The sequence below is a fragment of the Scyliorhinus torazame genome, chromosome 11 (assembly GCF_047496885.1).
Source record: "Scyliorhinus torazame isolate Kashiwa2021f chromosome 11, sScyTor2.1, whole genome shotgun sequence".
In the NCBI taxonomy this organism is placed as follows: domain Eukaryota; kingdom Metazoa; phylum Chordata; class Chondrichthyes; order Carcharhiniformes; family Scyliorhinidae; genus Scyliorhinus; species Scyliorhinus torazame.
In genome coordinates this window covers 176,980,990-176,996,381 of record NC_092717.1, presented here as the reverse complement: position 1 = coordinate 176,996,381, position 15,392 = coordinate 176,980,990, and the positions used below count along the sequence as shown (strand labels likewise).

The following is a 15,392-nucleotide window of genomic DNA, read 5'->3' as shown; positions in this document are numbered from 1 at the left end:
TTGAGCACAAATTGACAATCTGGATGCCGACTGCATTCAAGATGATGTGTGTTGAGAAATGTTTTTCCTCAAGATTCTGCTCAAACTCATTTGCGTATCGCAGACTGTAAAATCTGCCAAAATCCAGGGCAACTGTACAATGGTTTTGCTTTAAAACATATTCTTTGATATATCCAAGAGTAGTGTCTTATTGTAGTTTGATCGATACGGCTGAAAATTTACCACAAAAAAACCTGGTGTTGTTAAGACTTCTTACAAAAAAAATAAGCATTTTTAATCAATGTAATCTCCAACTTAACTGAAAATGACTTTAGAAGACTACAGAACCATTGGTGTACAGTAGTTAATTTTTTTTAGTAAATTCAAAAAGTTACAATTAAACACTTTAAAAACTTTTCTATTAGTGTCCTGATGCTCAAAAAGCCAGTATAATTTTAAAGTGCCTCTGCAAAGGCTGCAAACATACATAATTAATGGAAATTTGCAATGGTGATTAATTCGAATTGGGGGCATGGCCAGTTTATCCAACAACTGATGATCACAAAAACACACGTTTGAAATGCAGGACTTTGGCACTAGTTTGGCCAATTTCAGGTAAATTACACTTTTTTAAAAAGCACCACTCAAGGCCATGATCATGATCGCCGAGCAATATAGATGTGAATAACCAATGGCACAAAGTATTTTATCAGAAGGTGACAAAGTTGGAAATATAAAAGATATCCAAAACAATTCAAAGCAAATCATCTGATGAACAACTTCATGAAAATAAACATAATTGTGGGTGAAGGAATATATAAGGAAACTTGGCCAAGATATATCAAAGAATCTACTCTTCAACTGAATTACTCCACAATATCTCCAGAACAACACATTTGAAGGGGAAGTAGGAAAAATACAGGTACTTGAATAAATAATGCCAATTCACAATTTTCAGTTATTTACCTTCCAACCACATTCCCACCATCACCAAGAATGCCAAGTTTCAATTCTGCCACATTGCACCGATTCTGGCCCACTTCATCTCAATTGCTGCCGAAACCCTCATTTATACCTTTGTCACCACTACTTGACTCTAATTTTTCCCATTTCTTACACAAGCCATCTTTATGATCTCTCAGTGTAATATTATAATGTTTAAATAGACCAGAGCCGAATTGCATGCAGTTTTACGTTGTGGTCTTTCAGTGGGTCCTATAGAATAGACAGCTCTGAACTCCTTTCTTGTGGACCTTAAAGAAGTCACAGAAGTGGATCCATCCCATCAGTACGATTGAACATTGCACAGGTCATGGAGGTTAAAAAAAAGTAAACAGGCTAATCTACAATACCATCAGTCTCCAAAATTGAACATTTACATTTTTATTTTTAAAAAGCGACTACCAGTTAATTTATATTAATAGATTTTCCTCCAAGAACGTATATACAAGTAGAAAGGAAGCATAGTATTCGTTTTCTGCAGACTAGGGTGAAACACATCAAAATCCACTTTGCGAATTCTGTCCAAATAGTCATCAAGAACAACCTAGAAGTAAACAAGTTTAAGAAGTGTTAAAAGTTTTTAAAAAACATGCAAAGTTGAAATAAAAATCAAGAGTGGAAGTTTAAAAATATCTTACTGTTTGCAAAAATGCTGGGCATGCCTTGGAAGGGACATTTTTGCAGAATGATCTAGCCTGGGGGAAAAACAGTGGGTATTTATATTTCATCTTTCAGTAATAGCAATTACAGTAGTTTTTAAAACAGTGAGAGTAGAACAAACTAACAATTGAGAAAACTACAGAAAAAGGCTGTAGAGAAACGGGGAAGAACAACAAAGAAAATGTGTGCCAGTCAAACATAATGAGTGGGGACTGTGAGAACGGATTTAAAAAATATATTTTTGGGAATATTGTGTTATCCTGTAAAGCAGTTTGTATGTGTGTAAATTATTTAATTAAGCATACGGAAGGTTAATGGAGACAGCTTGTTTAGAGAATTGAGAGATGAAAATGAGTTGAGGTGTGAAATACATGCTCTGGTCAAGTGGTTTTATAAGTAAAGTTTAGAAATTTGCATTAGGAGATGGAGATGGACTTGGTTTTACTAATTGTTAAATTTCAACGAGGAATAAAAGCTTTTGCAGATTACAAAAGTTTCATAAGTAAACAAAGGAAGGTTATCAAATTTTTTTTGACCCCGAAGGTGGGGGCAATAGAAAAGAAATTATGTAAAGATCTTCACATTTAGGAAAAGTTTAAGTTCAAACTGGGCTGAGAACAATGGAATTCAAGATGAAAGGGAAAAATAATACTTAAGGAAAAATAGTGAGCGGAGTTGGGTTCACAGTAACTTCATTGCAGTGTTAATGTAGGCCTACTTGTGACAATAAAGATTATTATTATGGCTGTGGGGGGGGGGGGGGGGGGGGGGGAACTTATCCCAGAAAGAGCTCTGTACTGGGAGAAGGTGCGAGTTTTGACAATCAGCCAGTCATGCCAGCAAGTCTTGCAGAAAGCAGTCTTGTTTCTGGAGTTTCTTGGATTTCCACAGACAGTGGAAGTAAGTTTGAGTGGCTGTGTGGTATACCTTTACTAAAGTGATGGCATTTTTGCCCCATAGATTTTTAAAGTTAATCATCAATAAGGGAGTGTTACCTGGAAGGGGGTCTGATCAAATTCGGTCTTTTGGGCATGTATGGAAGACTTTTTTTTTTATTTTATTTTATTTATTTATTTATTTTTTTATAAATGTTTTATTGAAATTTTTTTCCCAAACAACAATTTTTCCCCTCTTACAAAGCAAACGCAACAATAACAATACAGAAATTTTAAACAATACACAAGTAACAAAACCCCTTTATCTTTGACCTAAACTAAACCCCCCCCCCCCCCCCTCCCCCTGGGTTGCTGCTGCTGGTCATCTGTCTTCCCTCTAACGTTCCCCTAGGTAGTCGAGAAATGGCTGCCACCGCCTGGTGAACCCTTGAGCCGATCCTCTCAGGGCAAACTTTATCTGCTCCAGTTTAATGAACCCCGCCATATAATTTACCCAGGCCTCCAGTCCGGGGGGGTTTCGCCTCCTTCCACATGAGTAGGATCCTGCGCCGGGCTACTAGGGACGCAAAGGCCACAACGTCGGCCTCTTTCGCCTCCTGCACTCCCGACTCTTCCGCAACTCCAAATAGAGCTAACCCCCAGCCTGGTTTGACCCGGGCCCTCACCACCCGCGAAATCACTCCCGTCACTCCCTTCCAATACCCTTCCAGTGCCGGGCATGCCCAAAACATATGTGCGTGGTTTGCCGGGCTCCCGCCACACCTCCCACATTTGTCCTCCACTCCAAAGAACCTGCTCAATCTTGCTCCCGTTATGTGTGCTCTATGTAGCACCTTAAATTGAATCAGGCTAAGCCTGGCGCATGAGGAAGAGGAATTTACCCTGCTTAGGGCATCAGCCCACATACCCTCCTCTATCTCCTCCCCTAGTTCTTCTTCCCACTTTCCTTTTAGTTCGCCCACCGACTCCTCCCCCTCTTCCCTCATCTCTCGGTAAATCTCTGACACCTTGCCCTCTCCGACCCACACCCCTGAAAGCACCCTGTCCTGTATCCCCTGTGTCGGGAGCAATGGAAATTCCCTCACCTGTTGTCTAGTAAATGCCCTCACCTGCATATATCTCAAGAAATTTCCCCGGGGCAACTTATACTTTTCCTCCAATGCTCCCAAGCTCGCAAAAGTCCCATCTATAAATAAATCTCCCACCCTCCTAATTCCCAACTGGAACCAGCTCTGAAATCCTCCATCCATTCTTCCTGGGGCGAACCTTTGGTTGTTCCTGATTGGGGACCCCACCAGGGCTCCCCGCACCCCTCTCTGTCGCCTCCACTGTCCCCAGATATTCAATGTTGCCGCCACCACCGGGTTCGTGGTAAACTTTTTAGGTGAGATCGGTAGCGGCGCCGTCACCAGCGCCTCTAAACTCGTCCCTTTACAGGACTTTCTCTCCAGTCTTTCCCACGCCGCTCCCTCACCCTCCATCATCCATTTACGTATCATTGCCACATTGGCGGCCCAATAGTAATCGCCCAAGTTCGGTAGTGCCAATCCTCCTCTGTCCCTACTACGCTGAAGGAACCCCCTCCTTACTCTCGGAACTTTCCCTGCCCACACGAAGCTCGTGATGCTCCTGTCTATTTTATTAAAAAAGGTCTTAGTGATTAGTATAGGGAGACATTGAAATACAAATAAGAACCTCGGGAGGACCATCATCTTAATTGCTTGCACCCTGCCCGCCAGCGATAGAGGCTGCATGTCCCACCTCTTGAAGTCCTCCTCCATTTGTTCTACCAACCGTGTCAGATTAAGTCTGTGCAAGGTTCCCCAGCTCCTAGCGATCTGAATCCCCAGGTATCGGAAGTTTCTTTCCACTTTCCTTAGAGGCAAGCCTTCTATCTCTCTACTCTGGTCCCCTGGATGTATCACAAATAATTCACTCTTCCCCATGTTTAGCCTATACCCCGAGAAATCCCCGAACCCCCTCAAAATTCGCATAACCTCTATCATTCCCCCCGCTGGGTCCGACACGTATAACAATAGGTCATCCGCATATAACGAGACTCGGTGTTCTTCTCCCCCTCTAATCACCCCTCTCCATTTCCTGGAGTCTCTCAACGCCATGGCCAGAGGTTCAATTGCCAACGCGAACAACAATGGAGACAGCGGGCATCCCTGTCTTGTTCCCCTATATAGTCTGAAATACTCCGATCTATGTCGACCTGTAACTACGCTTGCCGTTGGAGCCCCATAAAGAAGTCTAACCCAGCTAATAAACCCGTTCCCAAACCCAAACCTCCTTAACACTTCCCATAAATACTCCCACTCCACCCTATCAAATGCCTTCTCTGCGTCCATTGCCGCCACTATCTCTGCCTCCCCCTCCACTGGGGGCATCATTATCACCCCTAATAGTCGTCGCACGTTAACATTCAGTTGTCTCCCTTTTACGAACCCTGTCTGGTCTTCGTGCACCACCCCCGGGACACAGTCCTCTATCCTCGATGCCAGTACCTTTGCCAACAATTTGGCGTCCACGTTCAACAATGAAATGGGTCTATAGGACCCGCACTGCAACGGATCTTTATCCCTCTTCAAAATTAACGATATCGTCGCCTCCGACATCGTCGGGGGTAGAGTCCCCCCTTTCCTGGCCTCATTGAACGTCCTCACCATCAACGGGGCCAACAAGTCCACATATTTTCTGTAATACTCCACCGGGAACCCGTCTGGTCCTGGGGCCTTCCCTGCTTGCATGCTTCCCAGTCCCTTAATAACCTCGTCCACCCCAATCGGTGCCCCCAGGCCTACCACCCCCCTCTCCTCCACTTTCGGGAACCTCAATTGGTCCAGGAACTGCCGCATCCCCTCCTCTCCCTCTGGGGGTTGAGACCTATACAGTTCCTCATAGAAGGTCTTGAACACCTCATTTATCTTTCCTGCCCTTCGCACCGTGTCTCCCCTTTCGTCTCTAATTCCTCCTATTTCCCTCGCTGCTGCCCTCTTTCGCAATTGATGAGCCAACAGGCGACTCGCCTTTTCCCCATATTCATACCTCCTCCCCTGTGCCTTCCTCCACAGTACCTCCGCCTTTCTGGTGGTCAGAAGGTCAAATTCCGTCTGGAGTCGTCTCCTCTCCCTGTACAATTCCTCCTCCGGGGTCTCTGCAAATTCCCTATCCACCCTTAAAATCTCCCCCAGTAATCTTTCCCTTTCCTTGGCCTCTGTTTTCCTTTTGTGGGCCCCAATGGAGATCAGCTCTCCTCTGACCACCGCTTTTAGTGCTTCCCATACCACTCCCACAGGGACCTCGCCGTCGTCATTGACCTCCAGGTATCTCTCAATACACCCCCGCACTCTTGCACACACTCCCTCATCCGCCATCAGTCCCACATCTAATCGCCAGAGTGTTCTCTGCTCCCTTTCCTCTCCTAATTCCAGGTCCACCCAATGTGGGGCATGATCCGAAACCGCTATGGCTGAGTACTCAGCTTCTTCCACCCTAGAGATCAACGACCTTCCCAAAACAAAAAAATCTATCCGGGAGTACACTTTATGGACATGGGAGAAGAAGGAATACTCCCTAGCCCTAGGTCTAAGAAATCGCCATGGATCCACTCCCCCCATTTGGTCCATAAACCCCTTAAGTACCTTGGCCGCTGCCGGCCTTCTTCCGGTCCTTGAGCTGGATCTATCTAGCCCCGGGTCCAGCACCGTATTAAAGTCCCCTCCTAAAATCAAGTTTCCTACCTCCAGGTCCGGTATACGCCCCAGCATCCGTCTCATAAATCCCGCATCGTCCCAGTTTGGGGCATACACGTTAACCAACACGACCTCCATTCCCTCCAGCCTGCCACTCACCATTACATATCTACCTCCGCTATCTGCTACGATGTTCTTTGCTTCAAATGCGACCTGTTTCCCCACCAAAATGGCCACCCCTCTATTCTTTGCGTCCAGTCCTGAGTGGAACACCTGTCCCACCCATCCTTTCCTTAGCCTAACTTGGTCCGCCACCTTTAGGTGCGTCTCTTGGAGCATAACCACGTCTGCCCTTAGTCCTTTCAAATGCGCGAGCACTCGGGCCCTTTTTATCGGTCCGTTCAGGCCTCTCACGTTCCACGTGATCAGCCTCACTAGGGGGCTACCTGCCCCCCTCCCGTGTCGACTAGCCATTACCTTCTCTAGGCCAGTCCCATATCCCGCCTCCGCGCTCCCGCTCGCTCCCCCAGCGTCGCACACCATCCCCGCCCACCCACTCTTTAGCCATTTCCTTTTGGATTTCCGCAGCAGCAACCCAGTTGTCCCCCCCCCCCCCCTTCTCCCTCCCTCCTCCCCTCCCCGCTAGATCTCTTTCTAGCTTGATTGCTCCCCCCATATTACTTCCGTAAGTCAGCTGACTTCAACTGACCCCGGCTACTCCTGCTCACTCCTCGACCCCCCCCATGTGGGGAACTCCCATCCGCCTTGCGCCTGTCTTCCCGCCTTATTCTTTCTGGTGCGGGAACATCCCTTTACCTGACCCGCCTCTTATGGCGCAGCTCCCTTTCCCCTCCCCCTCCCCTTCCCCATTCTCCAACTATGTCCCGTCTTTCCCCCCTCACCGGCGCCCACATTTCCCCAATGTCTCCCCCCTTCCCTGTTTACTTCTCAATTAACTTCCACCGTAACATTAACAATAACATTTCCTGCAGCATCAGTCCCTCAGTTCCGATCCAATTTCTCTTCTTTGATGAAGGTCCATGCTTCCTCCGCCGTCTCGAAATAATGGTGTCTCTCCTGATACGTGACCCATAGTCTTGCCGGCTGCAGCATCCCGAACTTCACCTTCCTTTTATGCAACACCTCTTTGGCTCGGTTGAAGCTCGCCCTCCTTCTCGCCACCTCCGCACTCCAATCCTGGTATACCCGTACCACTGCATTCTCCCATCTGCTACTCCGCACCTTTTTAGCCCATCTCAGGACCTCTTCTCTATCCTTAAGGCGGTAAAATCGCACGGTTATCGCCCTGGGTGGTTCTCCCGCTTTTGGTCTTCTCGCCGGAATCCGATTTGCCCACTCCACCTCCAAGGGGCCCGTAGGGGCCTCAGCACCCATCAGTGAGCTCAGCATCGTACTTGCGTACGCTCCACAGTCCACTCCTTCCACACCCTCAGGGAGACCCAGTATCCGAAGGTTCTTCCTTCGCGCTCCATTTTCTAGGGCTTCGATCCTTTCAGTACACTTTTTATGAAGTGCCTCGTGCGTCTGTGTCTTAACCGCCAGGCCCAGGATCTCGTCCTCAATATCTGTCACCTTCTGCTCCACCACACGGAGCTCTGTCTCCTGGGTCTTTAATGTCTCCTTGAGCCCCTCAATTGCCTGTAGCAACGGGGTCAGCACCTCCCTCTTCAGCAGCTCCACGCACCGTCTCACAATTTCATGCTCAGGCCCCCATGTCGCCTGCGCTTTCTCCGCCGCCATCTTGTACTTCTCTCTTTCTGACCCTTTGGTCGACGATTCCTCGCGCTGCAGCCGCCGCCGCCGGTTTTTTCCTCCTTCGTTTGGGGGGGACTCCCTTCTCACACGCCCCACACCGGGTTGCGTCGTCGAAAAATTCCCCGTTGAGGCTCTTAAAAGAGCCCGAAGGTCCGTCGGAGCTGGAGCCGCCGAAGCGTGCGGCTAGCTAGGCATCACCGCAACCGGAAGTCCCTTCAGTGGCCTTGATGAGGTCTTTTCACAGTTGTTCCCTCTGCTGCTAGAATTCACCTTTGATACAGGCCCTCAGGTCAGCTTGCAGCTTTAAGCTTGCCCTTCCCCCGCCTGCATGCTGGAAGAGGCCCTGTTTATCCTGTAGTTGCAGCCAAATCTTTCACTGTTTCTGCGTGTGTCTGGCAACCAAGAGACATACCCTTCCCGGGGGACACTGTCGGGGGAATATTGCCGCCTTCTTCCCACACCGGGAAATGTCAAACAAATGCCGTGGGGGCCCTGTAAAAGAGCCCAAAAGTCCGTTCCAAGCAGGAGCTGCCGAATATGCGACCTAGCTCTGCATAGCCGCACCCGGAAGTCGGAAGACTTTTTTTTTTTTTTTTTTTTTTTTTTTTTTTAAATGTTTAACTGTAACCTTGTAGGCTTAAATTTTCTTTTCTTCTTATGAATACATCTTTAGGATCCCTACAGTGCAGAAGGATGCCATTCAGCCCACGGAGTCTGCACTGACCTCCAAAGGAGCAAACCTCCCAGGCACACGCCCCCACCCCATCCCTGTAAGACCACCTAACCTTTTTGACATTATGGGGCAACTTAGCATGACCAATCCACCCAACCTGCACATCTTTGGTCTGTGGGAGGAAGCTGGAGCATTCAGAGGAAACCCATGCAGACATTGGGAGAACGTACAAACTCCACAGAGTTCGCAATACCATAATTGAACCTGAGTCCCTGGTGTTGTGAGGCAGCACTGTTTTTAAAACAAATATATTTTTATTAATAATTTTTCAATAACAATATTTTCCACCTTACAAACAAAACCCCCCCACCCCCCGTAACAAAGAAAAGGAAAAGAACTCGCGTGGCAAGACATGAACATGGCAAGTCAATAAAATACAGAACTTTGTACAATGGATTCTTCCCGTACATGTCAGTTTCCGGATCATTCATGTGCTTTCTTGCTCACATGCCCCCCACAGGAACCCCCCTACTCCTCCCCTCCTCACGAACGATGTCCCCCCCGGGTTGCTGCTGCTGTCCGACCTTCATCTAACGCTCCGCAAGATGGCTTAGGAACGGTTACCACCGCCTGTAGAACCCCTGCGCAGACCCTCGCAAGGCAAACTTTATCCTTTCCAACTTGATAAACCCAGCCATATCATTTATCCAGGCCTCCACGCTGGGGGCTTTGCCTCCTTCCACATTAGCAAGATCCTTCGCCGGGCTACTAGGGACTCAAAGGCCAGAATACCGGCCTCTTTCGCCTCCTGCACTCCCGGCTCGTCCACTACTCCAAATAGTGCTAGCCCCCAGCTTGGCTTGACCCGGACTTTCACCACCTTAGATACTGTTCCCGCAACTCCTCTCCAGAACCCCTCCAGTGCCGGGCATGACCAAAACATATGGACGTGGTTCGCCGGACTTCCTGAGCACCTCCCACATCTGTCCTCCACCCCAAAGAACCTACTCAGCCTCGCCCCCGTCATATGTGCTCTATGAAACACCTTAAATTGTATCAGGCTAAGCCTGGCACACGAGGAAGAGGAATTAACCCTACTTAGGGCATCAGCCCATAGCCCTTCCTCAATCTCTTCCCCCAACTCCTCTTCCCATTTACCCTTCAGCTCCTCTACCAAAGCCTCCCCCCTCTTCTTTCATCTCCTGGTATATCGCCGACACCTTGCCCTCTCCGAGCCATACTCCCGAAATCACCCTATCTTGAATCTCCTGTGCCTGGAGTAGCGGAAATTCCCTCACCTGCCGCCTCACAAACGCCCTCACTTGCATGTACCTGAAAGCGTTTCTCGGGGGTAGCCCAAACTTCTCCTCCAGCGCCCCTAAGCTCGCAAACGTCCCGTCAATGAACAGGTCCCCCATTCTTCTAATCCCTACCCGATGCCAGCTCTGAAATCACCCGTCCATCCTCCCTGGGACAAACCGATGGTTGTCTCTGATTGGGGACCACACCGAGGCTCCCGTCGCACCCGGGTGCCGTCTCCACTGCCCCCAGATCTTTAGCATTGCCGCCACCACCGGGCTCGTGGTGTACCTTGTCGGCGAGAGCGGTAGCGGTGCCGTCACCAGCGCCCCCAGGCTCGTTCCTTTGCAGGACGCCATCTCCAACCTCTTCCACGCCGCCCCCTCTCCCTCCATCACACACTTACGGATCATTGCCACATTGGCTGCCCAATAATAACCACCCAGATTCAGCAATGCCAACCCTCCTCTATCTCTGCTGCGCTCCAAGAACCCCCTCCTTACCCGCGGGGTCTTGCTCGCCCACACAAATCCCGTAATGCTCCTGCTTACCCTCTTAAAAAAGGCCTTAGTGATCACAATTGGGAGGCATTGGAATACAAAAAGAAATCTCGGGAGGACCACCATTTTAACCGACTGTACCCTACCCGCCAGCGAGAGTGGCAACATGTCCCACCTTTTAAAATCCTCCTCCACTGTTTCGCCAAACGCGTCAAATTAAGTTTGTGCAGTGCCCCCCAGCTCCTAGCTACCTGAATCCCCAAGTATCGAAAGCTCCTTTCCGCCCTCCTCAACGGTAGGTCATATATCCCTCTTAGTCCCCCGGATGGATCACAAAGAGCTCACTCTTTCCCACATTGAGCTTATAGCCCGAAAAGTCTCCAAACTCCCGTAGGATCTGCATTACCTCAACCATCCCCTCCACTGGATCCGTCACATACAGCAACAGGTCGTCTGCATACAGCGACACTCTATGTTCCTCTCCCCCTAGAACCACCCCCTTCCATTTCCCAGACTCCCTTAACGCCATGGCCAAAGGTTCAATTGCTAATGCGAACAGCAGAGGGGACAGTGGGCACCCCTGCCTCGTCCCTCGATACAGCCGGAAATACTCCGACCTCCGCCGGTTCGTGACCACACTCGCCACCGGGGCTTTATACAGGAGCTTAACCCAACTAATAAACCCTCCCCCGAACCCAAACCTCCTCAACACTTCCCAGAGATACTCCCACTCTACCCGATCAAAGGCCTTCTCCGCGTCCATGGCTGTCACTATCTCGCTTCTCCCTCCACCGATGGCATCATTATCACATTTAAGAGCCTTCGCACATTAGTATTTAACTGCTTACCCTTTACGAATCCCGTCTGGTCCTCGTGAATCACCCCCGTGACACAGTCCTCAATCCTCATGGCCAACATTTTTGCCAGCAACTTAGCATCTACATTAAGGAGCGAGATCGATCTATATGACCCACATTGCAGTGGGTCCTTATCCCGCTTCATGATCAAAGAGATCGTCGCCTCCGACATTGTTGGGGGCAGTGTCCCCCCCCCTCCCTTGATTCATTGAAGGTCCTTACCAGCAACGGGGCTAACAGGTCTACATACTTCCTGGAGAACTCCACCGGGAACCCATCCAGCCACGGGGCCTTCCCTGCCTGCATGCTCCCCAGTCCTTTAACCAGCTCCTCCATCCCAATTGGCGCCCCCAGACCAGCCACCTCCTGCACCTCCACCCTTGGGAACCTCAACTGATCCAAGAACTGCCGCATCCCCTCTTTTCCCCCTGGGGGCTGGGACCTATACAGTTCCTCGTAAAAGGCCTTAAAAGCCTCATTCACTTTCCCTGCACTCCACATCGTAGTTCCCCTGCCATCTTTGACTCCCCCTATTTCCCTCGCTGCCATCCTCTTACGGAGCTGGTGTACCAGCATCCGGCACGCCTTCTCCCCATATTCATATATCGTCCCCTGTGCCTTCCTCCACTGTGTCTCTGCCTTCCCTGTGGTCAACAGGTCGAACTCCGTCTGGAGACTTTGTCTCTCCCCGAGTAGTCCCTCATCCGGAGCCTCTGCATAGCTCCTGTCCACCCTTAAAATCTACCCCACTAACCTCTCCCTTTCCCTGCCCTCTCTCTTCACCCTGTGAGCCCTGATGGAGATTAACTCTCCCCTGACCACCACCTTCAGCGCCTCCCATACTACTCCCACCTGCACCTCCCCATTGTCGTTAGCCTCCAGATACCTTTCAATACACCCCCGCACCCTCCCGCACACTTCCTCGTCTGCCAGCAGTCCCACATCCAACCTCCACAACGGGCGTTGGTCCCTCTCCTCCCCCAGCTCCAGCTCCACCCAGTGCGGGGCATGGTCTGAAATGGCTATGGCCGAATACTCCGTTCCCTCCACTTTCGGGATCAGTGCCCTGTTCAAAACAAAAAGATCTATCCGGGAGTAGGCCTTATGTACGTGGGAGAACAAAGAAAATTCTCTGACCCCAAAGGCCTGGCAAATCTCCACGGATCTACTCCCCCCATCTGATCCATAAACCCCCTAAGCACCTTGGCCGCAGCCGGCCTCCTCCCCGTCCTAGATCTGGAACGATTTAATGCTGGGTCCAGCACCGTGTTAAAATCCCCACCCATTATCAAACTCCCTACCTCCAGGTCCGGAATATGCCCGTTTCATGAATCCAGCATCGTCCCAGTTTGGGGCATATACATTCACCAGTATTGGGGGGGCTACCCTCCCCCCACTCCCCCTGCCGACTAGCCATCTCCTATCTTAGGCCAGTCCCGTGCTCGCGCCTCCCGCACCCTCCAGTCCCCCAGGCGGGGAACCCCGCCCCGACCACCTCTTCCATTTTCAGTTCCCCCTCGGACAGTGCAGCAGCAACCCTTGAATCCCCCCCCCCCGCTAGATCCACATCTAGCACTTTTGCTCCCCCCATATTACTTCCGTGAGTCAGCTGACCTCTGCTGACCCTGGCTTCCCCCGCCTTCCCGTTGATCTCCCCCGTATGGGAGTCTCTCCTCCTCCTTACCTTCCTCCACCCCCCCCCCTTTTTGGCGCGGGAAAAAAGCCCGCGCTTTCCTGAACCAGCCCCGCCCCCTGTGGCGCAGCTCCTGTTGCGGCCATCATCCCAGTTCCCTCATCCCCGAGTCTCACCTCCCTCCAGCACCGATGCCCACATTCCCCATCATCATCATTTTGTCTACAGAAAACAAAAAAAGGAAATTTTAGGAATTTTAACCAGAACTCTACCCACATCCCCATCCATCATCCCACCCACAAAACATTCTTTACCCATATTTACAACCCCATATACAACCACATCCCCTCAGTTCGAGTCCAGTTTTTCCATCTGTATAAAGTTCCAAGCCTCTTCTGGCGTTTCAAAATAATGGTGTCTGTCCTGATAAGTGACCCACAGTCGCGCAGGTTGCAGCATGCCGAACCTGACTCTTTTTCTATGCAGCACCGCCTTGGCCCGGTTGAAGTCAGCTCTCCTCTTTGCCACCTCCGCGCTCCAATCCTGGTATACTCGGATCACCGCGTTCTCCCATCTGCTGCTCCGCAGCTTCTTGGCCCATCTCAGCACACTTTCTTTGTCCACGAAGCGATGGAACCTTGCCACTATCGCCCTTGGCGGCTCATCTGCCTTGGGTCTCCTCGCCAGGACCCGGTGAGCCCCTTCCAGCTCCAGGGGGGGTCGGAGAGGCCTCCGTACCCATCAGCGAATGGAACATCGTAGTCACGTACGCCCCGGCATCAGCTCCCTCCACTCCTTCAGGAAGACCCAGAATCCGGAGGTTCTTCCTCCTCGACCTGTTCTCCAGGACCTCAATTCTCTCGGCCCACCTCCTGTGCACCGCCTTGTGCGCCTCCATTTTTACCGCCAGGCCCAGGATATCGTCCTCGTTGGTATTCACTTTATCCTTCACCTCACGAAGCTCCACCGCCTGGGTCTTCTGGGTCTCCTTCAGTCCCTCGATCGGCAACAGCATCGGCGCCAGCACCTCCTTTTTCAGCTCCTCCACACATCGCATGAGGAACTCCTGCTGGTCTGGCCCCCACGTTGCTCGCACTCTGCCATCTTGCCTTCTTCCCCTCGCTTTGGTCTCTGCTCCATGTCCTCTTTCCTCGTTGTTCCACCGCTGCTCCCTGCCAAATATTGTGGGGGGGGGACCTCACTGCACCTTCCCACACGGGATTAATCCGAAAAAAGCTCAGTTGGGGCTCCTCTGGAGAGCCCGAAAGTCCGTTGTCGCGGGAGCTGCCGAAACGCGCAGCTTAGCTCTGCATCGCCGCAACCGGAAGTCCTGAGGCAGCACTGTTAACTACTGTGCCACCCTTTTGATTAAATTTTGAGTTTCAAAATCCCAAAATATTATTGGACTTCTTTGCTGCTGGGATCAGTATGGTTTCTTCTCATTTTCAGAATACAAAAAAAAAAGGGTTGTGGCCCATAAGTTAAGTTTTCCTGTGGCTTGCTCCGCAATTAATACCTGCGACGGTCATAATAGGGGCATTTGAACAGTCAGGTGACATAGAGCCAGAAAAACTCAGCAGGCAACAACCGAGCATCTCAGAGCCAGAGATAGGGAGAAAAGGAGAGTAAGAGTTAGAGAAGTAATTTTGTCAAAAGGAGAAATACATACATGTTCAAGATGAACATGTGCTTGACTTGCTACATCAAATACCACATCCCTCAGATTTTTTTCACGCTTTTCTCGAATAAAATCTTCTTGTGATACACCATGCTAAAAAAGGATAAAAACACAGTAAATAAATTTCACCTATCCAATTCACTGCAAATTAAAGTAGAGTAAATATAGTACCCGTTGACTAATATAACAAAGCAGCATGTTACAAAATGGAAATATTTTGTCACCACAGGGAAGAACTGTGTTTAACACCTTTCTACATTTTGAATTTATATCGTGGTCTATAAAATCTCTCTTTTAGATTCAAATTCTAGTGTTACACCTTAAAGTGAAAGGACAATTTCAGGTTCCCCTCCCGAATGATTAACTATCGTCTCAAAAATCTTCCACCCGCTCCAATATCAAATACAGAAAACTCTGGAGAATATTTTTCCCCCAAAATAGTTACCACTTGCTTCTTCTCCCCCTGCATCACAAAATCCCAACCATTTGAGCTCCAATGACTCAGCATTTGGTCATTTCTGTCCTAACTCATATCGTGTTCCCTAAATCGCCTCCCCACCCAATTCCTGACGCTGATCGTGTGCAGCAAGACCTGGATAACATTCAGACTTGGGCTGATAAGTGGAATGTAATGTGCCACAGAAATGCTAGATACATCTCCAACAACAGTGAGCCACATAAATTCTATGGGTACAAGAGCAGATCAGAAGTCAAAATATTCTGAGGCGAGTAACTCACTTC

The 15,392-nt window shown here is 49.7% G+C and overlaps 1 protein-coding gene across 3 annotated transcripts in view; it reads right to left on the bottom strand.

Moving 5' to 3' along the window:
- Positions 1-329: 329 nt before the first annotated feature.
- The window catches only part of ndufaf6 (NADH:ubiquinone oxidoreductase complex assembly factor 6), a 95,727-nt gene continuing 80,664 nt past the window's right edge, over positions 330-15,392 (bottom strand). For 2 of the 3 annotated variants that reach the window (XM_072468074.1, XM_072468072.1), the window contains exons 7-9: positions 14,643-14,744; positions 1,620-1,676; positions 330-1,525 (exon numbers count right to left, since the gene is read on the bottom strand). In XM_072468074.1, coding sequence (XP_072324175.1) covers positions 1,397-1,525; positions 1,620-1,676; positions 14,643-14,744 — 288 coding nt within the window. In that variant the 3' untranslated portion in view covers positions 330-1,396. The remainder of the gene's footprint in view (positions 1,526-1,619; positions 1,677-14,642; positions 14,745-15,392) is intronic. The other variant, XM_072468073.1, reaches the window with a different exon arrangement.